Here is a 24,914-nt window from a genome sequence, read left to right as displayed (position 1 = left end):
ATGCATGCTTGAGTCCTGTCCTCGGCTGAGATGGATTCTCTTCAGTCTGTTAACTGTGATGGAAAAAATCATTAGCCTTTTCCCAGTGCTCTCCCATCCTTCTTCAGAAGACTGGAAACCCTGAAAAACCCAAGGAAAATGCAGTGATGTGGAGCAATAATGATGGTTACAGACAGGGTAGAGGTAACAGACTGTAGAGCACAGGAGAGTTTGTGATTTAGTTTCTTAAAATAATCAAACATATTTATTGGAAAGAAATCCAAGTAGACTGTAGTCAGAATGGAGGCCATCATTTCTAGGACAGCAAGGTGACCTCAATTTCCTTCAGAGAGCAAGAGGAGGGGTAGAGGAGTGATGGAAAGAAAGCAGGCTAGAGTTCTGAAGTATCTTGGATTGCCAATACCAAAAGTAAAAACAGAAGTCTGAGGAATCGTGGTAGGAAGGTGCTGGATTTAGCACTTTGGGCCACTAGCCTGACACATTCAGGACATTTCCACTGGAGAGAGCTGGGAAAATGGCCCAAAGGTTTTGATATGTTTAACCTGCTTAAGAACATGCAATTAGACTTAATTTTCATGGTATTTGTTTCTGAATATCACACAGAGAAAATAATAAGAAAAAAATGAACAGGGAACAGCTTTCCATGGATGAGACTTCCATATTTATTGTTATTCCATGTGCATAGAAAATGGCAGTGAAGTTCCTTATGAAATAGGCAGGGAATGGGAGAGATATGGATATACTGGACTAGACTTTGTGCTTCAAAATTACACTATTCATATTTTAAAATTTGGGCTCTTTTCTTCTTAGAATTCACAAGAATTGAATTGGTTTCAATTCCTGATTTTGGGTTTTGTCTTTTTTTTTTGTGCATGATATTTCAAATTCCTTTTCCAATGACACACTGCATTACAAATGGATGGCACTTGAGACCAATGTGGCATTTCCATATTTACACCAACAAAGAAATTTACATGACGCAGTAGCATACAATCCTGACATTCAATAATAGCAATAAAACAAGGGCAGCCATTGGATTTTTTTCTGTACAAACTATCAGAACAAGACTTTTATTCACATTAAAAAAATCGGCTTTAATTTGCTCTGACCTACACACTTTCCAAATTCATCATACTCAATTCTCAAACCTTTCATCACATCGCCCACACCCTCACCAGACTACAGGAGCTACAAGTAATGATACCTAACACCTAAGCAGAGCAAAAGCATCCCTGCCAGCTTTTTCTCCTGACAATTCCTCACTCAAAAAACCCCCAAAAAACCAAAAATAACCCCAAGACCAAAACCAAGCCACCCCCCCCCCCAAAAAAAAACAAAACAAAACACCGATCATCCTTTTTCCTTCTTTTCTTTCACTTTCATATTTCTTAACCAAAACAACATGGGGCCATTCCAGTCCTTCTCAAGCCAGACAAGAAGCACGCTGGGTTTTTCTCTCTGTGCTACACCCAGGAGTCAGGAGAGCCCGGGTACTGTTCTGCTCGGTAAGAGGATCGTCTGGTGGAATAAAAGTCTACATAATTGGTGGTTGATTTTAGTCCATACTGTGTTGTGTAATCTGAAGTAGCAGGAAAGTGAACTCGATCATCATAGTAAGGGTCCTCGTAGCTGTGTGGGGACTGCAGGTACAACCGATAGGCATCATAGTTTTTCCTGGTGCTATCTTCTTGGCTGTAGTACAATTGCTGATGCTGCTGGTAAAATGATATCAAAATAAACTTTCAAAAATATAATTAGCAGAGAAAATACTTCACCCAAGTGCAGCTCTACCCATGACAGTAATGTAGGTTGCAAACCTCCATGAAATATACCCAGGGAAATGGAGGAACTGCCCCCCTGAGTTTGCTTTGTGTCTCCTCCTACATCACTTGAAGGGAGTAACTCCAAAAGTGCACAATTTTAGAGCTCAAGTGCAGTAAGTACAGAACCCGGCCATACCCACCAAAACCACCCCCAAGCCAATCTGAGTCAGAAAAGAGGTCTCAGATCCCACTGCAAGAAGGTGCTAAAACACGTGACTCATATGGAAGCAGCCAGGCTGCAGCAGCCCTGAGGCCCTGCCAGCTCAGGGAGCCAGGACAATGGAACGGGGATGGGGCCAGAGCCCCAGGCTTAGCCCCTCCTGCTGGGCCTGGGCAGCAGCGCTACCTGAACACACCCCTGGGCTCACCTGCAGCCGCCGGTTCTGCTCTCTCGCTGGGGAGGAGTAGGAACTGATGTAAATTGGTGAAGCTTTGCTAGAACCTGGGGGAAAAACGTTTAATGCATAATTTCAGTCTTTATTCATTCAGCCGGAAGCCTATTGGTTTTTATCTTGCCTTTTATGTAGCACCCATACTATTAAATCTGCAGATTTCAGGACCTGCTAATGATACAATGGAATATCAGAATGAAGGCAAATGTCCCTCAGCAGCATTTACAGCAAAGCCAGGAGGCTTATGTTGCTGTTTCTCATTTTACAGACTGAAAATCTGTAAAGCAAGGAGTTTCCTTCTCTTTAGTCACTGTCATCTATTGTTTCGCTACTTGTGTGACATAGTAGGAAGGAAAAGAGATCAGAGAAAAATGAAATCTTGATGCAACTTAGTAATATAATAATATACAACTGCACATTAAAATTTATAACATCATCATTATAATATAATGTACATAATAATACAATTTTCTGTTCTAGTATTTTAAATAAAAATAAGAATTCCAACTGCCTCTCACCTCCCAGGATAGAAAGTGATCTGTTTTACAGTTTTACAGAGGACAGCAGAGCTGGTGACACCCTGCCCTGTGCCACAGCCAGGGAATACAAAGAATGGAAAGGGAAAGCAGCAGCTGGTAGCAAGCAGCCTGCTAATGCAGTAGTCTGTGTATGACTGTGAACTCTTCCCACAAGGGATAGTTCCCCGTTCCAGAAGATGCTCAGCTGGTGTCTTACCAGTGTAGATGTCTTTATGTGCGATGACATCGCCCTGGCTACTGTAATACTGCATAGAAGGGTGCGTCCTGTCGTACTCGGAGCGAGGCTCTCTGATTCCCAACAAAGCCGGGGACGAGGACGTGCTGCCAACTGACAGGAAAAGAGAGGTTCTCAACATGGACAACAAAAGCCTTTTGCACAGCCAGCCTTCTTCACCGCTCTCTGCTCCAAGTGCTCACTACCAGGGGATGGGTAAGGACAGAACAGCCGGAGCTATTCCGGGGTGAACACCCTAGAGCTGCCAGCAAGGTACCAGAGACTGCAAGGGGCAGTCACTGCTCTGTGGTGCTCACGGGCAGACACAAGACTTTTGTGACACTCACAGCCCAGACATGGGACCTTACCATGCTAGGACATCACCTGTGTGGAGGCAGAAGATGACACTCTGCTAATGGTGATGGTTTATCTAAGTTACACCTAAACACAATACTTAAGGCTACCCTGTCACTTGTCCAACCAGTGGCCTCAGTGACGCCTGTATACACAGGTGAGTCCTGGGCATGGTGTGCTCTGGGAGGCCAATGGCCATGGGGGAATCCCAGCAAGGGACCACTGTGTTCCTCAATAAGCAGCTGTTGTAAGAAGTTTGTTCTGCTAAATCCTCCCTGGTCTACATATCCCTTGGGCTTTGTTGGCTCAGAAAGACTCCAGCAACGGGAGTAAAATAGTTAAAAACAATTTCTATAAATTTTTAATCAAAATATTAGTTCAATGATAATCTTCCTCCACTGATGTGTCCGTTACATCATAACTCAGAATTCTGTGATTTATGGATAATTTAATAACTGGTATTTTCCTGGCAGATTCATGGCTAAATATGCCATGTTATTAAAAAATCTGACATGGGTCAACATAATAATGTGTGTTTTAATGATGAAGTGACTGAAACAAGAACAACTGTTTCAGGCCAAGCATATCTGTTCCAACAGGCATCTGCTGTGCTCAGCAGGATGCTGCACAGCCCCTCTGGGGATATGGGCCTTTCACCAACTTCCACTGACTCCCTTGGGCTTGGCTGTGCTCTGGAGCAGAAAAGCAGACACTTCCCATTAGGAATTTTTACTAAACCCTCTTTGAAATACAACATCCTCTGAATATTAAATTAGAGCTGCTCATCTACTTCCTACTTGTCATTCAAAGAACTGGAGTAACACCGTTGTTCTGCTGGTGTATCCTGGGAGAGAAATTTGACAGTTGGTGTCAGAATATTCTTTTACACTTGGGTAGAATCCAGTCATTCCCTGAGCATAAGCTGTACTGGCTTTCTTGGTGGGTGAGAGGATCTCTGGCACAAACGCCACAAGAGGTTTACTTCTTGTAGGAAAACAAATCCCTGGTGAAGTCCTTGTTTTTCAAGTCAACCATGTCATAAAGGAATGTGTGAGGGCTGTTACTTTTATGTAAATAAGCAATTAAACAAGAGTGTTGTAGGAACTGGTCACTAATGTTAGCAGTCATAGTAGGTAGGCATTTCTCAGTATTAACAGAGATCTGCTCTAGATAGTTTCTAGAAGAGTAAATTGGGTAAAATAAAATGCCATATGATGACAAAATAGAAGGCTTCAGGTGGTTTTGTATCAGCTGTCTTGAAGATCTAAATCGTAGCACTGAACACATTGAAGGAACAAAGGTGACAAATAAACAAGGAAGAGTCAAAAAATTAAGGGTTTTGGGTTTGGTTGCTCATTCTTATGGAACATGACATAGTTGGGAATGAAAATGAGCTCCGCACTGTGGGTGTGTTGCTGTTTGTGCTGCCAGGTCCCCATGTCCCATGAGGCACTCCACAATCCCCACACAGCACAGGAGAAGTGGCTTTGAACGGGGCAACGGTTGGTCGGTTGGTAACAACGTCCAGCTCTATTCACTGAGGATTTCACTTTGCAGGAACAATTCAGGGAGCACTCAGAGCACTTTGAAGTGAAGTACTTTGCTTAAACACCAAGGAGCAACAGCCTGACTTCTGTGTTTTAAATGGGATTAGTACCAAACTGAGAGGTGTTTGAGTTAAAAACATGGGACAGCAGGTCCCCTTCACCCTCCCTGACTAACCTGACTGCATGACAGGTGACATCTGCTGATTGGCTGTGGATAGAGAAGGATGGGATTTGAACCTCTCTCGTTCCAGTGTTGATACAGGTGTAATAAAGTGACTTTGATTCCATCCATCCTATGGAGTGGCAAAAAGAAAAATACATCAGAATAAGGTGCAAGTTATAAATAAATGAGGAGTTTTTGTGGCACCATTTTCCAGTGTAAGCTAATTTTACAATTTACCTTTTTGTAAATGCTCCGGAGGTCTCGGTACTGCCACAGCGTGTTCAGTACCTGGGCCGCCGCCTTGACAACCTTCAGTGAGGACCTGAGGAGGTGAAGAATATGGCAGTGTGAGAAAGCCACTGAATTCCACTTCAAACGAACAGTGTCCCTGAGCTTTGTAACAGCCTGAACCTGCTGCCGTGGGGCAAACCAGACCCTGCATCACCAGCGCGAGCACAGCCAAGCCAGCAGCCTCACCACAGGTGGGGCTCCTGCTGCCCCATCCACCAGCCACAGGGGCCTCCTGCTGCTGACCCACCACAGGCTCACAGGTTTCCTTTCCACTAGACAACCACGGTGCCAGCAAAGAACTCGTCTCTTGGCCTCCCTGGAGCCCTGATACAGCGGGCAGGACCAGCTCCCCTCAGCCAGCGCTTGCTTGGCAATGCTGTTCGAGGGCATTCCCCTGGCCACATTCTCCTGCCACTGACCAAAGGGCTGCACTAGGTACAATTCATAGTTGCTGGGATACATCCTGACTAAGGTGCCCACAGAGTCTGACTTGGAAAAGCTCCAAATATTTTATTAATCTTGTAGGTGTTGAAGAGGTGACTGGCTAACTCATTGAACCTGAACAGCTCCCATGACCATGGTAACTGTGAGCAGCTGCACAAGCCTCCAGAAGCCTGGGACAGAGAACACTGCCCAAGACAGTGGTACCGGTGCCTCGTCCCTCCCAGTGAGACTCCAGCTGACAGCTCCTCAGACCCAGGCTGCAAAGGCAGATTTTTTTCACTCAAAAAAAGCATTTCCCTCACTGTTGAGCATTGTAAATGGACACAAACAGGTCAGGTATGGTCTTTGCTGCCTACTTGCCTGTCACCTCTTCCCTTTGTTATGTTGACCAGCTTCTCTATGCCACCGGTGTCGGCGAGGGCCTTGGCATTCTCCATGTTCTTGCTGGTGACCTCGTGCAGGGCGCAGCAGATCGCGGCCACCGTCTCGTCCGACAGGATGCTGGGCCCGTTGCCTCCTGGCAGCCGATTGACCAGGTCTCGCATCGCGTATTTGCCTGGAAACACACCCGCAGAACCAGGTCAGAACCACAGCTCGGTCCTTCAGGCTGGAAATTGCAGGATTCAGCATCAAACTGCAGCTGAAGGCAGTGAGAAGCTGCACAGCACCAAAATCCGCCAAGAATTCACATTTTACACAGAGCCCAGGGAGACCACATGACAATTTTTGAATTTTTTTTCCTTTTAGCTTAGAAGTGTGGGAAGCTGAATTTTGCACTAAAAGAGGAACAATTTTAAACAAGAATTATTTGGAGAAAGAAGAATTTTTCAAGGAAAAATGTTAGGCTACTTATTATGACTGACAGAGCAATGCATATTGCTGGGCTTCATCTATGGGAGGATTGAAGGAATCCTTACAGTAACTGGAAATTCTTCTGGATGTTCTGTTCACCTTGTTTGCTACCTGCCAGCGCTCGGCTCTGTCAGGCTCCAGTTGCTGACTGACGCCAGAGATAAGCTGCACACAAGGGACAGTAACTAAGATAAGGTCAAGGTTTCTTCCTGTTTGGGCTGTACTCTTAATTGGATGATTAATTGATTTTATAGTAGACATGTATTTGCACATAACAGTGAATAATGAAGGAGCTTTGCACAAAGTCATTCGCTATCTATTTGCATAATGTGCCTGAAAGGAAAAAAAGAAACCAAAAGGAATTCTGCAGGCAAAAGGAAACACTGGGAAATTATCCCCACAACGGCATCTGCAGCAGTACCCTGCCATTGCCAACCCTTTAGCAAGCTCAGCCGCACGCTGCATGTTCCAACGTATATTGTAATTTGCTAGAATCCTCATCTCATTTCCTTCAGTGTGACCCTGTGAGCCCATTGTTCCTTTCCTATACCAGCAGAGAAGCTCCTAAAGATGATTTCTAGCATGGGGTAGTGCAGATCTTGCTTCAATCTGGCAATGTTTTATCCAATGGTTGTTTCAGAGTGTGTCTGAGGCCAGAAATTTTTTCAGAGGTACAGCTTTGACAGGGAGAGGGAGCAGGTGGAGGACAATTTCTGAGCTGAAAAGTTTTGCCAGGAACGGAAGAAACATCCTGACAAAAGAATACCACCTGAATCTGACCTGCACAGGCCTGGTGCTATGGAATAGAATTCTCTCTTTACACATTTCTCATTTGCACTGCTGGAAAATACACTCTGAATATCCCAGATGAGAAGCTTCAGAAACAGATAACAAAGTTCTGCCCATCTGTATTTCTCTTTGTGAGAATAACGATCCTCCTATCTCTATGAACAGTTGTTAGAGCCTTGACCCCACATTCTATACACAGAAAAAGCTTTTGTCACAGAAGTGAGATTTCCTTATATCACACCATTTGTTAACAGGGTTCACTGAACCCACAGCAGCCTGATGCTGAAGCATGCTCAACACTGACAAAACAAACTCAGGAAAGCTGACTGACATTTTGTTGGGGTTTTTTAATGCTAGATAAAAAAGGCCCAGATGAATGCTTAAAGGGTTAAATATTAGAACTGACAAGACCGTAAGTTTTTTCTAGCAAGCACCTCTGTTGATGACTTAGTTCAGCAAAGACACAGACGATGCTCTCTATCTGTTTTCCTGGAGAAGATTTCTTCCCCCTCCTCCTGTTCAAGATTGTTAACAAAGCACGGCTGTTGTGGAGCAGAGCTGTTCCATCCCCCAGGAACACATGGGAGACCTGCACCCCCAAGCAGGTGAGCACTGAGCTCCAAGGAAGCAGAGCTGTGTTCCCATCCTATTTGGCACTGAGGGTTTTCTGTCTGGTTTGGCTGACTCCCATCCAGGAAAGATGGCCAGCAGCAAACTAATGTGGCAATACTGCTCTGGAAGGCTGCTGCTGTCAGGAGGACTCACTGATGTGACACAACTGATGTGACACAGAAACATCAAGCGTGCTGTTCCCATTAGTGGAATCTCTCCTCGGCTTCCCCAGCCAAGGTCTGGCATCCCCGTGCTGGTGCTCTCTTGAGGACGGTCTGTACGCACCAATAAGCTCCTTGTTCCGGACGTCTAAGGCCATGTTCCTTAAGGCAGTGGCCACAGATGACACCACTCTGTCGTTGTCCATCCTCAGCAGCTCCACGAGGATGGGCAGCCCCTTCTCCTTCCTCACAGCAGCGCGGATGTAGGCTGCAAACTGACACAGAAGCGCAGTCACCCACCAGCCTCCACAGCACTGCCACTGAAACGGCCTCGGGCAGGGCTGGGCCTCTCAAGCATGCTTGGTCCTTCCCAATAAAAGATGACATGTTTGATGTGTGCTTTTTCTGTGGTTATAAAGAGCTGGCTCTTTGCCATTTTTCACTCATTCCTCTTACAAAGAGAGAAAGTATCTGAATAGATGATGATTATTGGAAAGGGAGCAGGGGGGTTGGGTTTTGCATGTATTTTTTTTTTAATACCAATTTCATAATGGTCAAATTGAAAAGGGCTTAGCTGGCTTGCTGCAAGCAAAGGAAGCAATTAATGCTTGCTTTGTTTTTTAATTTGTCCATAACAAATACATGACACAATATAGTGTTCTCATGTGCTGCTTTTGTAGCCCATTACATATGCAATGGCCAGAATGTATGGAAATAAATAATGGATTATGGAAATAAGGTAAATTTACTTGTCCTAGTCTTATTTCATCAGCACCTCCCCACCAGAATAGAAACCAGAAAAATGTTTTGATCTGATAAGATGAAGATGAAGCTGGAAGAAGCTTTTTCTGTTTATTTAAAATAAATGCCAGCTTCCATATGGCTCTTATTGCCCCTGCTGTTTGCCAAGGCTCTTCACTGTGGAAACATGACTGCAGCACATGAGCACTAATGCACAGACAAGAGAGGAATGCTCAGATGCACACAAGAAAATGGTACGTCCCCCTCAAACACATTCCAGGGTCTTACAAGAAAAATCAACTGGACTACAAAGAGGAGGAAGAGCAGGAATTCCCTTACCTTCCAATTGCCTGCAGAAAGGTTCTGGAGTGATCCTGCAGAGCCCTCCAGAGTGGCTGGGTTGGAGCTCTCTGCCAGCAGTGTCAGGTATGGCTTCACCACTGATGGGTGCCAGAGCATCTCCACCCCTTTAGGAGACTTGGAAAATCCCGGGATAGGGCCAACTCCATCCCACTGAGAAAGGAATGCAGATTTGTAACCGGACAAAAACTCTGTATTTTCATTCTATGTAGGGCTGGTTTTGCAAAGCTATGTCCTTACCCACCATGAGTCAAACCCCATCTGAGGTATTTGCAGTACATTGAAAATACAAACCTGATCCTCCTGGGAAGTTTTTTTTTTCTTCTTCTTTTTCTTCCCCCAGCAGCTTGGCTCGGAGTCTTTGCTGGGTGACTCTTTTCCCAACAAGTCATCCAGTTCATTGATTCCCAGCAGCCGTGCCTGAGGTACCTCCAGTTCCAAGCGGTAGGAAAGGTTCCTCAAGGTGCACACACAATTCTCCACTGTCTGAACCAAACCAGAGAGACACCATGTCACCAGTCCTTCCTCACACAGACACCAACCAAACCAGGTCAGTAGAGGAGAAAAGGCACTGGGAGCACAAGTGCTAAACTCTAATGCTGGGCCTTGGGCTGTGCTGTAGCTGCTTCTCTGGGAAAATGCAATCTCTCTCAAATCTGGCAGTATTTATAAGAGTGGTCTCTGCTATAGTGGCTTATTCTTTAGTATTCTGAAAATGAAAAACTTGAGAGCTTATTACTGTTTTATTAAGAAACAGATACTGCAATGCTGCTGAAAACAAGAGGTGACCCTCTGTTACACAGCTGAGTTTGGCTGTGCCTCAGTAACCTGGGGCTGGGAGTGACGCCAGTTGAGCTGAGGACATCACCGTGCTCAGCTGAGCTATACAAAGCCCCAAGATCACACACAGAGTTTAGCATAAAGCATCTGTACATGAGACACGCACACACCTTGCTATCATAATCTGAGGTGTTCACACAGGTGTGGATCACGTAGAGCAGCGAATCGACCAGTCCTTCGCAGGACCTCATCTGCTTTCGTGCCTCTTCCCCAGCGGAGCTCAGGTTTCTGAAAGTTGGAATGACAAAGGAACACAGGGTATGCAAGGATATACAGATAATCACTTATTAGGCAGTCTGCAGACGGTTTTTATGCAGCTGATTAGTAATTGGTTAGCAACTCTTAGTGACTAACTTGGTAATTTTCATATTTTTCTATTAGAAAAAAAAGGACAATTGGAAAAGTTGTCTACACGGCAGAACTCTGTAATTTATAGACTAAAACAATTCCTTTGTCTTTACAATACAAGAAAGACCTGCTGGATAACATGGTTACTCTTTAAAAGGGAGTATTCTAGAAGAGCAAATACCTCAGGCATCCTGTTGTATTGCGCAGAACGAGGGAAGTCTGAAATTTAATTTTATGATCATCATCAAAGGAGGAGCTGTTCCATCCCGAGTGGGGCACTATCACAGTGTTTGTCAGCGTGGACAGGGCATCTCTAATGATTGTCATCTTCACGGCATCACACGAAGACAAGTTCCAGAGAACCCCTTAGAAGACATTTCCAGAGCAGAAAAGTCAGCAGAGACTTGGCAAACAAACATGAAGCAACACTGACAACTTAAAAGACTTTAATTACTTTATTACTTAAATTAGTAACTTAAATTACTCTAAATATGTGATGTGATTCTAGAGCAGGCAGAACGTGGACAGCCAGCATCCAAAAAGGAGGAAAGCAAGGTGAACCAAGTGAACGGTGGAGGAGGGCATGGCTTTGGTTTGGTTTTTTGCCAATGATAAGGATGGTCTGCCCTGACATTCCTGCCACTGGCACCATATATCAGGGATGTCAGGCACTGAGGAGCAGAACTGAACGTACAAGAAGGGATATAAAAATCCTACGGAAACTTTCTTCCTGGAAACAACAGCAACAAGTCTGGAGCATGTCCCATCCATCCATCAGCTGCATGTAACTGCTATCTTTCATCCTTAGGCAGAAATCCCTAGTCCCCTGCCCAGCAAAATTTCCATACATGACATTCAGACACAGAAGTATGAAACCTGATGTAAATTATCAGCAGAACTGTATATACAAATAGCATACTGAACAGCACTGAATCTTCTTTTTCATCATGAAATACAGCTTAAATAATTTTTCTGAAGAAGTCATCCTTGATTATAATTCAGATTAAATACCATACACATTTACATAGTTTGGATCCATCTTACGAATTCTGCAAGATCTTATTTAAAACTGTTGTCAAGAAAAGATAAAAAAAGACAGTAATAAAATGAATGTTCAGAATCAATAAAGAAATACCTGCTCTGTGTGCAGGAGACTCATATGAGGGAAAATCCACCCTAAGTGGAGCTTTAGTGCAACTACCTCAGCATTCACTTCTCCCAATGACTCTACACTCTGTGCTGTTTTAACTGACCAAGATAAGTATCCAGAAAAATACATTACAGCCCTCTGCTAATTTCCCTTGCAAGCTTACCTGTCACCAGCTCTTTGACCTCGGCATCGACTGACTTCCTCAGCAGCCGCAGAAGGGCAGGTATCCCCCCCACGTTCTTCATGGCTATTTTGTTCTCATCAGTGGACTTTCCATAAACGAGGTTCCTCAGCGCACCACAGGCATTCTTCTGAACCTCCAGGACTCTGTGATCCAGGAGATCCACCAGGTGCTTGATACCTCCTAGCCTACAGACCTGCAAAGTGGAATGTCAGGACCATCAGCAGCCACTCATCGCACTCACCTCACTCCACAGATGTAAAAGGCTTTCGTTTTTATGAGAACAGTACTTCCCATTCTACTTCCAGAAGAAACAGCTGCTGAACCTTCTTGACTTGATTGCTACACGGGACTGAATCTCTCCCTCCACCCCACTGCAATGGGTGAGGGTCATTTTCAGACACTTGCTGGGTGCAGAGAATTGTTATTGCACCAGTTTTGTTTCCAGTTTTAAAAGTAATTTCCCATACCCAAAATATGTTTTTAGGCAATATTGGAAATAAGAGCTGATTATCACTGTGATCATCACCAGATGATCAAAACTATCAGCTTTTAATCTCCCAGCAACAGTGAATTATGTGGGCTATCTTCTTACAAAAGTTGAACCAACATTTTATTAACATAAATAAAATTTATACTGAAAATAACATCTAGCACACACACACAGCATGCAAATGAAAAAGCAAATTCCCTCAAATCAACAGGTCACAGCTGTTTTGCAAAAACAGCAGGTCTTTGAATGCAAAGTTTCAAGAGATTTCAATAATAATCTGAATGTTCGCTCAGATGTATTCTGCCCCCACATCACAGTGGCATAAACAATTTCCTCCATGTTTCTCTAGGGTTGGGCTCCTTTCCTTTGCTTGACTGCTCACTCATTCCCTATGATGCCTTAAAACACCTTGATAAAAACCACTGAAAGCACTCCAGAGCTCCTGGTTGTTCTTGTCTCCAGTCACCAACAGGTTACACATAGCCAGGCTCTGGCAAACCCACTTTAGAGTTCTGCTGGATGACAACTTTAAGGCAAAAGATTTCCATAGAATTTCCATGCAGCTCTTATGACAGGAAGAATCTGAGTGTGCATAATTCCCAGGCATTCAATATTAGCATCCACCTGGTACACACAGGAACACGGGAGGGTCACAAATACTGCGTCATGATGAAACAAAAGGGAAGAGGCAAGAGGCCTGCTTTTCCTGTACCGGTGCCCTGCAAGAGCAGCACGAGCAGCACCTACCTCTGTCTTCACCTTGTTATCCCCAAAGCAGAGGTGCTGCAGATAGGCAGCGGCGTTGGCCTGCACCGAGGGGAACTGGTGCTGCAGCATGTGGATGACCTCGGGCAGCTCCGGATCTCGCCACGCAAACTCCCTTCAGTGGAACGCACACGGAGAGAAGGCATTACTCACAGAGGATGGGGGTTTGCTAAGTACAAGTACTGGAGCATCTTAACGCCTTTCCAACAATTCAGTTTTGTTCTGGAGTAAGAGGGCCAGAAGGAAACCCAGGTATAATGGGAAAGCAGTGGGTCACATCACCTTCCAGTCTTCCAACTGGAAAAGGACACTATATCCAGTGTGCTTCTGTTGGCTTATGGACCACACAAATACAAACAATCACTAAGGTAACACCAACTCAAACATTTCAATCTACAAAAACATCTCACAAAAGTTAAATATATAATGCAAAAGATACCCCCTCAACAGTGCTGCTTAGGGGCATCATTTCTGCACAACATTTTTCTCTCAGTGCTTCATGTTCTCCCTAGGCAGAAGCCAATTATACCTCAACAAAACCTGCACATCCTGAAGTGTTATTGTCAGAATCAGATGCAGGATGTTTGCTTGATTTGAGTTATTCAGGGATTGTAAATTTAAAATCATTAAATAATATCTCCTTCATTAAACCACAATGATTTTGTCCAGATCAATCCTGGAAAAGTCATGAAACATGTCCAGTTTGCAGATTTAGAAACATAGTAATTAATATTTGCTGGGCTATTTGCCTTTTCCAAAAGAGAACTGGAGGGGGATAAAGTAGTATCTTAAGTTTTCTCAGGGTCAAAAATGCAAGTAAAGAAAAATCTAAAACAAACCCCAAACCAAACTCCAAAAACAATCGAACAAACAAACAAGCAAACCAACCAACCACCCACCCCACCAAAAAACCAAAAACCAAACCCAAAATAAACAAAAAAAAGAGCAAAGTACGTTCCAAGAACAGTAGCTGGGCAGCTGTTCCAAGACTAATGCTGGCCTGGCCATTCAGGTCTCGCCAGGACTCCCAGTCACACAAAGGGGAAGCTCAGGTCTGTGCCCGCTTTGAACTGCTCAACAAATTCAGAGCTTTATGTTCCATACTAATGACAGGAAAACCCTAGGGGAAACTGGCTTTCTAATACAACTAGTAGCTTTCCCTCTCATTCCAGAGTGGTGCTCCTAACAGCTCCCTCTGAGGCTGGGTGACATGCTCCCCTGCCACAGCCCGGTATGCACATCAGAAACTGGAACAGATTACATGTGAGGTAAAAGCTATTCCTCTGCAATAACTACTGCTCTGTAACAAGCTAAGGAGGTGCATCAGCAGTGACAACTGAGTCAGAGTTTCCTTCAAGTTCCTTGCTCTGAATGGGAAGCACCCCTGCTATAAGTAACTCTTCTTGCCCCCATACCAGAGCAGGCAGCCTCCAAGCTTTACTACCTAGAGGTAAGACTATACTATTAAAATAATTTGGATGAATGCACCATTCAGTTAAATGAAACTAATTCTGTCTCTTGATATCTATTAACAAATTAAATTTATCAATTTCCACTAATAAATAGAATAACAAAATCCATTAAAGCAGCATTTTCATTGCTGAGATGACACGAGTGGCCCAGACTAGATAACTGCCCACTGCTATGAGCGTGCTGTAGATGGGAGCACGGGAATGCAACAGAAAACTTCAGTCTCACCATCTTTGCTTGAGGTTTCCTTGGAGCCCAACATGTCCCCAGGACAGCCCTGGAGGCACAGCTCAGCCCAGCTCCTCCAGGATGAGCTGGTTTCTCAGTGAACCAGCAATCTGAGGGACTGAAATTCCCACTAATTCCAAATCCACAGTGAATATGCACACATGTCCTTCTAAGCTGTGCACAGCCTGGGCTTTGATACTCCCAGGTTAAATACAAGGTTTTAGTGCACAGTGTCTAGAGTAAATTACAATGAGGATACTACACTTGTCAGAGGCTCACGCTGTGCACAGACATCTGTAACGTCAAACCAGTCATTATTGCAGAAATATGTGTGCTCACTTTCAAAATGGCACATTTATAAATAGTTTTAACACTTTGTTTTGAAATTTAAGCAAGCTGTTCATAAAAAATTAATTCAAATAAATTAGGTCTGTCCTTTTGAATTTTCAAGCCCGAATTCCCATTCATAGAAAGAGAAAACTCACTGCAGTGTTACAGGTTACTAAAAAATATTTTCAATAATCCAGTCAAATCTCATAAAAGTTGTGTCCCCTGTAATAACTCCCCCACAAAAAGAAACTTGAAAGAAAAACGTAATACTGAAGTGTGTACTAGCTGGTTTTTCCCCCTGCAGGAAGCAGCCCGCGCTCGCCGTTCGGGCAGTAAGGGCGGAGCTGTGAGTGTTGAACGAGCCGGGGCTGCCGGGGGCAGGCGGAGGGAGCCGAGCCCCGCCGCAGCCGCAGCCCCGGGACTTGCCTGGGGTCCTTGTGGATGCTGTCGATGGAGGGCGAGCGCGTGGTGCCGCCGTCGGGCGCGGGGGGCGGGCGGCCGTAGCCGGGCTCGGGCAGCCGGAACGGCAGCGCCCGCAGCGGCTCCGCCAGCGCGGCCGCCGACGGCAGCCCGTAGGGGTTCCTTTGGTACGTGAGGGTGCTGCGCTGGCTGGAGGATCGCTGCAGGTTACCCATGCCTAGGACAAAACAGTGTCAAACCAGCCAGGTAACAAACAGGGAACAAGTGCCTGCTGTAGAGAAGGGGCGACACCTGCTTAACGCTGCAAGCAAAAAAGCCATCGGTCTTGAAATGTGTACTGTGCTCCAGGTGGCAAGTTGATGCCAGATTTCATGGAGCAATTCCTCATTGTCCCATGCAAATGAAGAGAGAGGTTAGTTACAGAACGAAAGGTTTGGTGGGATCAGACTCGTGCCTCAGCTTCCCTCAACAAGTATTTAAAGTAGGAAATGCATCCCATGCCAACAAGCAGAAATCTGGGTGCAAAGTGTTTTCAAAGTTCATAATATCAATTCTCCAACTGTACCAAAAAGGAAAAACAAGTAAACAAAAATGCATATTGCTGATATGATAGTCTGCTTTTCCTAACTACACTTTCCCTGACAAAAGGTAACATGTGGATCATTGCAAAGATGAAGCTGAGTGGTTCGGGAACAAGAACATGCGTCTTCCAATCTGAACAGAGCTGACGTGGTGGCTCTTGTTCTCCCAAGGAAAGTGGTATTCAGTAGACAAGTAAACAAAGAATTCCAGTTTCTAGCTATATTTCTTCATTGGCACATCCTGACAAACTCCATTTATTCTAGGTTGTGGAAGGCAGGAGAATTGCAAAAACTGGTTGCTCCTTCAGCACTATTCTCTTGGCATTGCAGTTATATTAGCAAATATTAAAAAGGCATTTTCAAGTGTGGGAAAACATGGCATATGAATTGGACAGTCCTCTATAAATAATTCTACAGTTACTTAACTAAATCACTCTAATATTTTAAGAGTTTTTGGAAACCACTATACAGATTATTAATCAACCTTAAAGAACAAACTGCATTGCAACATGCATTACATTTCTCTCTACAGAAAATAAATCCTAATACTAATCTAATGCCTATACTCTTCATATTACGCGAGTGGCACTTCTATGAGATACTAGAGGAATATTTTGGTTTCAATAGACAATCCTCAGCTGTAGCATTTATCCTTATGCTTTGTTGAGAAGTTGGGTAAAACAGTATTTTTACTGTGAAAGATGCGGTAGGTAATTTTAGTGGCAAGCTCTTGTTTTACTGTATTGATGAATAAAAAAGCCCATGAACCAACTCAATTCTTAAGAGAGAGATGCATAGAGAATGCAAGAGAGGAAGCAATAAATTCTGTGTGTCATGAATACACTTATCTGGGATGTACCCGTGCATGTGCTATCAAACAGAAAACACTCTGACCCCAGGCTGACAGTGATGCATAGCCCCAAGCATTCCCTGCAAACATCACAAGAGCCTTTTAATTCCTGCAGGTTATTTTAAGCCGCTGTCTCCATTAACTGACACCCCGCGGTTCCTCCTCCTGCCCGGCGCTCCGCGTGTCACCCACCGGAGCCGGCGCGGAACAGGGCGGCCTGGGAGCCGTGGTGCAGCTCGACGGCGCCGTGGCTGGGGCTGCGGTACACGGGGCTGTAGAACGTCCTGCCCTCGTAGATGGGCGTGATGTGCACGTCCGGGGACACCGCCGAGCGCAGCTCCTGCCCCAGCTGGCTGTGCTGGCTCGCGTACGAGCTCCTCAGGCCTGCAACCAAGCACAGGGACATGCCCACGGGGCCCATCTTCAGCGAAGCAACAGAGCTGTCAGGACTGAATCTTTCTTCCTTTGGCCAAGAAAAGGTGTTGCTTAAACCTACTAGTTACAAAGACTTATTCATTAAATTTTTTCCATTATTAAATGGCCCATACTGAAAGGCTTGCTGACAAAGCAGCATTTCCTTGACCAAAAGTTTTGTCCATACACTAACCACTTCAAATTTTCCAACTTAATTTTTTTGTATCATTTACAGTCTAAACCACAGAGAATAAAAGCTGAGTCAGCATGCATGGTGCACAGATTCAGCAATAACAGGGTAAGTATGGACCTGACAGAAATCCTGTTGTGACAGAGGGCACAGACTAAAGGGGTTGTATTCGTGAAACTGAAACAGTCTGCAGGAAGAGCAAACATCTGCTTGAGAGTGGCAGCAGAAATGTAAGCACATGGAGAAAAATCTTTATAAAGGTTTAAATAGCCCATGATGTGAGTATATATAAATAGCTATGCTGCAGCTGGATTAGTATTTTTCACCTTGCTATATATTTAATATTTCATAGAAAATATATACAACTTTGTTGACTTCAGCATTAACACTGCGGGCACTAAAGCTTTGGCAGTTATCAAAGCTGCAGAATATGTGAAATGAGCTATGCAAGGATGATGCAATGATGGAGATTACAAAACAGCTTCAAAAGTACAATGGAGTAGTGATGTCTAACAAAATTGTCTGTGTACTCTCCTCCCCTAACATCCCAGACCTACTCTGCCACAGTGTCTGCAAGGAAAGCTTTGGGCCATCACTAAGAAAACACTTCTACAGGTGGTGAGAACAGAGGACTTGGGCAGGCAAAGAGGGCAGCAGGGCCTTTCCCATCAAACTCACTCCCAACCCCTTATCAGACTAGCATATTATTAAGTCTTGCAAACAGAAGTGAGGGAGAAGACATGTTTTACCTTTTACTGAGGAATGAGAGCATTTTGGAGTTTCCTGCACTACAATGGTTCAAAAGAAAAAAACAGAAATTGACATCTGTTTCAAAGGGCACATGGTCTAATTGGAAAATCACCTTGTCTGCGCTCATTCAGATGAAGGTCAGAACAAAATCAGTAACACACTGATGTTAACAAGAACTACCTCTCAGATTAATAGATTCTACCTTTTAGGGCTCTATTTTAAGCTTATATTAAAATGGTTACCCTATATTTAACTTGAAGTATGAGATAGTCTAGAAATATCAGTGGAAAAAACCCCTAATATTCAGTGGTAATAAACTATATATTTTAGGAAAGAACTGGACATAAAATTAGTTCCAGGCTAGTATGCTTTACTTTATGTTTAGCTTGCACACACATTTTAAATGTACTTTATCTCTGAAAATGCTGACATACTGCTGTAAGACTCAGAATTTCATTTAGCAACTTAAATCACAGGATTTAATTCAATGCATGGCTAGCAATTAATAACCATAAATCCAGTATTTATGAGGAACTTGCGATTGACACAATGTTTGACATCAGTACGTACAAGTGACCTGACACCAGCACCACAATTGTGCCCCAACGTTTCACCCGCAGCACCAGGACTGCATTCTGGGCTTTCTGCAGCTGGCTCTGTGCCCGTTACTCACCCGTGAGGCTATCTGGCCGCGGGGGAACCATCCTCTCATAGATATCGTACTGCTGTCCGTACGGCTCCACGTCATGAATCGTCCTCTGCAGCGTGGTCCCCAAGTGCTGCGGCACCGCCGTCATGCCGGAGCGCTTCGGGGAAGAGGATCCCAGCTGGGCCTGGGACGGAGAGCCCACTCTGGCCTGCACGTCGGCGAGGGCGAGCGGGGAGCCGAGCCTGCCGGCCGCGGGGTACGGGGCGGCGCCGCCGCCGGGGGCATTGGCCTGCCGCGAGGTGAGCGAGCCGGCGCGGCGCACGGCCGCGGGCGAGGCCGGCCGGTGCGCGCCGTACGGGGAGCCCGCCCGCGGCGCGGGCAGCGTGGTGGACGAGTACGCGTGCGAGGGCAGGCACCTCTGCTCGGCCGCGCCGGGGGAGCCGTACCCGCTGCCCAGAGACGTCCGCAGCGACCCCCGCGACGGGGACATGCTCGTGCCCACCGTGTAGGAGGGAGACTGCGCTCTGGATGGCACCGAGCTGACCCGTCGCATCACACGGTTGGCAGCGGTAGTGCCTGAAGGCTGTTGGAAATCAAAAACATTTATGAGTTTTATCACTTAGGTCACAGAGTGGATATCGTTCTCCGGTGAGATGGAGAAGTCAGCAGGAAATGCACACAACTTAATGGTATATACAGGCACCTGGAGTCTAGCTTTTACCCTAAACCTAATTCCTTCAAGTTTTCCTGTAACTTTTCTAACCAATGCTTCTTAGTATATAAAATGACAATTTAACATTAAAAACCCACCTGTTTCTCATTCTCATTTGGCTTGCTATGTGAATCTTCACCTATACTTTCCTTCCTCACTACTCAACCACTCTGGAAACTCAGGAACAGTAATGCAAAGAGTTCTGGTATAATCCAGAAATATTCTAACAATTACTGTCTTACTATCATTCCACTTATTGAAAAAGGAGGGAAAAGCTAGAAACCATAGAATGCACAGGAACACAAATAGCATCTTCCTTTAAGAACTATGCTTACATACAGGCTAACTTCTAGGAAGGTTTTCCCCCATTTCACAATGAATTTTGAGTGAGTGATACTTTCTTGATATGATAACAGCAGTGTCCTGTGCAGTCAGGAATGCTACTTCACTTCAGCTCCTGCGAATGACCCAGATCACCCGTGCTGATCCCAGCAAAGGAGTCTCTGCTGCAAGCCCTTCCCGCTTTGCAACCAGTGAAAGCATTAAACAAAACCTAATTTGGTAACATTAACTCCAGCCCATGCAAAGGGGCCCAGCTACACAGCCGCTGCACAGCAGAGTGCACGGGGCACGGGTCGGAGTACCTGGACTGACGCCTGCCCCTCGGCGCGCGAGCTCCTCACCGCATCGTGGCTGTTGAGGGCTCCACCAAGGGAATGCTGCTGTCTGAGCTCTGCCTTGCTCAAGTTTTGGCTGTTATGGAAACTGCTTATTTCCTGGTAACCGCTGTCAGAATAAGAATTCATTTGTGTTGAACTTCTTGAGTTACCTACAGACCCTGTAAATATGAAGCCAGGATAAGAATAAAATAATCTAACAAGTCCACCAAGTATTATATAAGTTCATTATTTGTTGCATTCATAACTATATTGCATTTTTGTACTTTCAATACTTTATACATTTTATACTTTCAATAGAAATATATTCTAATATTTAAAATGCACACAACAGACCCTCACTTTCATGGAGAGATGTCTGCTCTGGTGAGTAGAGAGTCCCTTGCTCTGCTTCTGTCCTAATATCATAGGCATTGGTGTGAACACCCTCTGACACCTGGGGCTTGCTTACACTGGTGGGCGGAGGATCTGAAAGAATAAATTGTTTAGATAAATCCAGTGTTTCATATGCAAGTTTCCTGCAAACTCAGTAATGATCATTTTCTCATACATACTAATGGAGGACTTACACCAAACAGAATCAGTTTACTTGCAGACAGGTATCACCTCCCAAACACAATTAACAGAATGTTAATATAAGTATCTGAGAATTTTGTTAGATGTAGCTCTACAACTCTAATTTTTCAAATATATGTTCCAGCCTATTTTAATGAAAAATTAACTGATTATCTAGTACACTCTGAAGAATAGAAACACTGTGCAACTGTGCTTCTGTGCAACTGTGCTGCAGTGCCCAGTGGATAGCTGTCCTTGTTTAAGGGCCTGTAATCAATGCCTCCAGATGTAAAAGGCTGAGCTGAATTTCATCCCTGCTTATGTACTATGAACAGTAGTTGCTGCAAATTTCTATACATATTTTTTACTTAGTAAACTAATATCTAAATATATGCCTCTTAAGCTAACTTCAGTTCTAAGAATGCCAGCTGAACTGTACAGACAAATGACAGTGTTGTAAGGAAAGGCAAAGGAGGCACAGCAATGCTCCTATGGTGAAAGGAAAAAGTTAAAGAGTCTGCAAAAAAAGGACAAAGATGAGGATACTGATTCAACATTATTTTAACAGAAACATTAGTCATTCAGTGACCATGTTAAACAGGCAGCAGAGATGCAGTACAGGGCCACAGAATGGTTTGGGCTGGAAAAGCCCTGTGAGACCATGGAGCCCAGCTGCGCCCCAGCACAGGGCCACCATGGCCCCATGGTTGGAAAAGCCCTGTGAGGCCATGGAGCCCAGCTGCGCCCCAGCACAGGGCCACCACTGCCCCATGGTTGGAAAAGCCCTGTGAGACCATGGAGCCCAGCTGCGCCCCAGCACAGGGCCACCATGGCCCCATGGTTGGAAAAGCCCTGTGAGGCCATGGAGCCCAGCTGCGCCCCAGCACAGGGCCACCACTGCCCCATGGTTGGAAATGCCCTGTGAGGCCATGGAGCCCAGCTGCGCCCCAGCACAGGGCCACCACTGCCCCATGGTTGGAAATGCCCTGTGAGGCCATGGAGCCCAGCTGCGCCTCAGCACAGGGCCACCACTGCCCCATGGTTGGAAAAGCCCTGTGAGACCATGGAGCCCAGCTGCGCCCCAGCACAGGGCCACCACTGCCCCATGGTTGGAAATGCCCTGTGAGGCCATGGAGCCCAGCTGCGCCCCAGCACAGGGCCACCATGGCCCCATGGTTGGAAAAGCCCTGTGAGACCATGGAGCCCAGCTGCGCCCCAGCACAGGGCCACCACTGCCCCATGGTTGGAAATGCCCTGTGAGGCCATGGAGCCCAGCTGCGCCCCAGCACAGGGCCACCACTGCCCCATGGTTGGAAATGCCCTGTGAGGCCATGGAGCCCAGCTGCGCCCCAGCACAGGGCCACCATGGCCCCATGGTTGGAAATGCCCTGTGAGGCCATGGAGCCCAGCTGCACCCCAGCACAGGGCCACCATGGCCCCATGGTTTGGAAATGCCCTGTGAGACCATGGAGCCCAGCTGTGCCCCAGCACAGGGCCACCACTGCCCCATGGTTTGGAAATGCCCTGTGAGACCATGGAGCCCAGCTGCGCCTCAGCACAGGGCCACCATGGCCCCATGGTTTGGAAAAGCCCTGTGAGACCATGGAGCCCAGCTGCGCCCCAGCACAGGGCCACCATGGCCCCATGGTTTGGAAAAGCCCTGTGAGACCATGGAGCCCAGCTGCGCCTCAGCACAGGGCCACCATGGCCCCACGGTCCCAAAGTGACACATCCACACGGCTTTTAATCCCTCCAGGCATGGGGACCCCACCCTGTCCTGGGCAGCTGTGCCAGGGCTGGACAGCCCTTCCATGAAGAATTTCCCTTAATATCCAAGTTAAACAGAGTAGGCAATGGAGGTTATGTTTAAAGGTAACACCTGAAATGTAAATTCTGGCTGCAGAAATCCATGACAGTGCCTGGAGCAAATCCAATGGGAACGTGCCAAGGAGCACCAGCCCAGTCCCAAGGATTGCTTGGTGGGGCTTGGTGGGCTCTGGGCAGCAATGTCTGATGCACAGAAATACTCTGGCTCTTACCAGTGGCTGCACACAAAATGCTGGTCTCTCACTTCCTGCATAATGACCCATAAGGAACATCCATACTAAAAATGTTACTCAGCAATTGCTATTATGAAGAATGGTTGAATGCTAGTCAGATTTTTAAAAAAATCAATAAATCGTAGAGATCCCAGGCAGTCAGCAGTTATTTACCAGTAGTACATTCTTAGGTGAAAACTAGCTTGTAAAATTTGAGGCTAGTTATTTTACTAGAATAGGAGTATTATGACCAAATTTAATTAAGATTTAATAAGAAGTGTTACTACACTTCCATTACTTTAATCATCAGTATGCCTAGAAATGATCCAGAGAACCAACACTGCCAGAACTGACTTCACAGCCTGTTACACCAGCTCAACACCAGATGGTAACAGCCACCAGTGGGTGTTCCATGTTCTTCGGAATAAAACATTTGGAGGACTTGCACATTTACATTAGGATTACATCCAACTTCAATACTTTAAGCTTTTTGTTTATCTAATACAAGGCCCATTATCTCAGTTACTGGATATTACATGATACTAAATCAACGTCAAACTGACAATCAGTTTGGGGAGAGACACAGGAAGATAAGGCCCAATTGTGCTGTTCAGTGCAGATGTTCCCAGGACAGAGGTTTGAGCCTAATCTCGCTCCCATCACACACTGCCCACCAGGCCAAAGCCTTCACAGGGCTAAAAAATAAAGATTGTTTAGGCTGTTTAACAAAGGCAAGAATGCACAATTCAATGAATTGTTGTCTTTCTATCTGACTCCACTACCATAAAACAGGAGGAATGTCCTGAATAAAATAGTATCCTTCTTATAAATGGCTGATCTAATATTCTATTTATAAGCATCTGGAAAACAACATCACTTTATATTTCTGTGAAAAATTCTGTATAATTCCACTGATGCAGAAAGCAATTACAGCTACAGTCACATCTTATCATCCACTGATGCTTTTGACATAAACCACTACCTACAGTCACAGAAAAGGTGATTTAAGGCAGTGGTTTAATACATCTTTATCTTCAGTATTTTCAGATTACAGTTCATAAAGCAACTAGTGACACTTCCACAAAACAAAGATTCATGGTGAATTGGGGAATAAAAACTTATAATCAAACCATAAGCATAGCATAAATGTAAACAGGAAATGAAATGCAGATCAGGAACTTCTAAGCAAGAAATAGGGATTTTTCCCAACATGCCCACTTCTGAGCAATTACTTCAGGAATGTCTACTTTGAATATAGAGACATGTGAAATACACATCTAGGTTTGCATTAACACATAGAGCATTGAAACAGAAGTAGAATTTTTGGCCATATCTCAAGTGACTGCTTAGCAGGGAGATGCACATTTCTAAAAAAAATACACAAATGTGAAGGAAGAATTAAAGAACAAAATAAAAACATGAGCTGGATGAAAGAAGGAAAGAGAGAGAGAGAAAGAGAGAAAGACTAATAGAAGGTCAAAGAGAAAAGTGAGTAAGTTACGGGAAAATCAGAAGAGGAAATGAAGCAGTGGAATGGAACTGGCTGAAATAAGTAAGTAAAACAACACCTGAGAGCTCTCAGTAGGAATCTGTACCAGTTGTGAAATATCATTGGGACATTATAGAGCAAGGGGAAACAATGTGATTTAAAAAATTGCCAACAAACAAAACCCACAAATCCAACACTCACATTGAAAAAATATGTAAGACTTGTTTCTCAGTTACTTGAAATAACAAATTTGATCTTTGTTAAAAACCACTGCTGAAAGAATACCTGAAAAGCACCACCATAACTAGCAGAAATTAAATGGCAGTGCAAGTAGGCTGTTGATTAGCTTTAAAATAAAGGAAAAAAGCTAACATGTGCCTCACCTCAGCTGCAGCAACAGAAACCATGAAAATACAATTATCCACAAGTTTAAGGGCTTAATCTCCAAATAAAACAAAACCCAGGAATGGCATATAAAGTAATGCCAATGACGGTAATTAT

General features: G+C 44.9%; 1 protein-coding gene across 6 annotated transcripts in view; it reads right to left on the bottom strand.

Annotated features, from left to right (window-relative positions):
- Nucleotides 1–638: 638 nt before the first annotated feature.
- PKP4 (plakophilin 4) overlaps nt 639–24,914 on the bottom strand; it is a 67,444-nt gene continuing 43,168 nt past the window's right edge. For 2 of the 6 annotated variants that reach the window (XM_054277754.1, XM_054277749.1), the window contains exons 5-22: nt 20,667–20,798; nt 20,298–20,491; nt 18,966–19,524; nt 17,131–17,322; nt 15,510–15,724; nt 13,042–13,170; nt 11,784–11,997; nt 10,652–10,835; nt 10,233–10,350; nt 9,577–9,768; nt 9,262–9,435; nt 8,306–8,456; nt 6,128–6,323; nt 5,270–5,354; nt 5,045–5,162; nt 2,951–3,082; nt 2,192–2,265; nt 639–1,715 (exon numbers count right to left, since the gene is read on the bottom strand). In XM_054277754.1, coding sequence (XP_054133729.1) covers nt 1,464–1,715; nt 2,192–2,265; nt 2,951–3,082; nt 5,045–5,162; nt 5,270–5,354; nt 6,128–6,323; nt 8,306–8,456; nt 9,262–9,435; nt 9,577–9,768; nt 10,233–10,350; nt 10,652–10,835; nt 11,784–11,997; nt 13,042–13,170; nt 15,510–15,724; nt 17,131–17,322; nt 18,966–19,524; nt 20,298–20,491; nt 20,667–20,798 — 3,311 coding nt within the window. In that variant the 3' untranslated portion in view covers nt 639–1,463. The remainder of the gene's footprint in view (nt 1,716–2,191; nt 2,266–2,950; nt 3,083–5,044; nt 5,163–5,269; nt 5,355–6,127; nt 6,324–8,305; nt 8,457–9,261; nt 9,436–9,576; nt 9,769–10,232; nt 10,351–10,651; nt 10,836–11,783; nt 11,998–13,041; nt 13,171–15,509; nt 15,725–17,130; nt 17,323–18,965; nt 19,525–20,297; nt 20,492–20,666; nt 20,799–24,914) is intronic. The other 4 variants (XM_054277750.1, XM_054277753.1, XM_054277751.1 and 1 more) reach the window with 4 other exon arrangements.

This window comes from Melozone crissalis, unplaced genomic scaffold (genome assembly GCF_028551555.1).
Source record: "Melozone crissalis strain CALT ecotype California unplaced genomic scaffold, PUWL_Pcris_2 ptg000023l_1, whole genome shotgun sequence".
Taxonomy (NCBI): Eukaryota; Metazoa; Chordata; class Aves; order Passeriformes; family Passerellidae; genus Melozone; species Melozone crissalis.
This window is presented reverse-complemented; position numbering and strand designations above follow the sequence as displayed.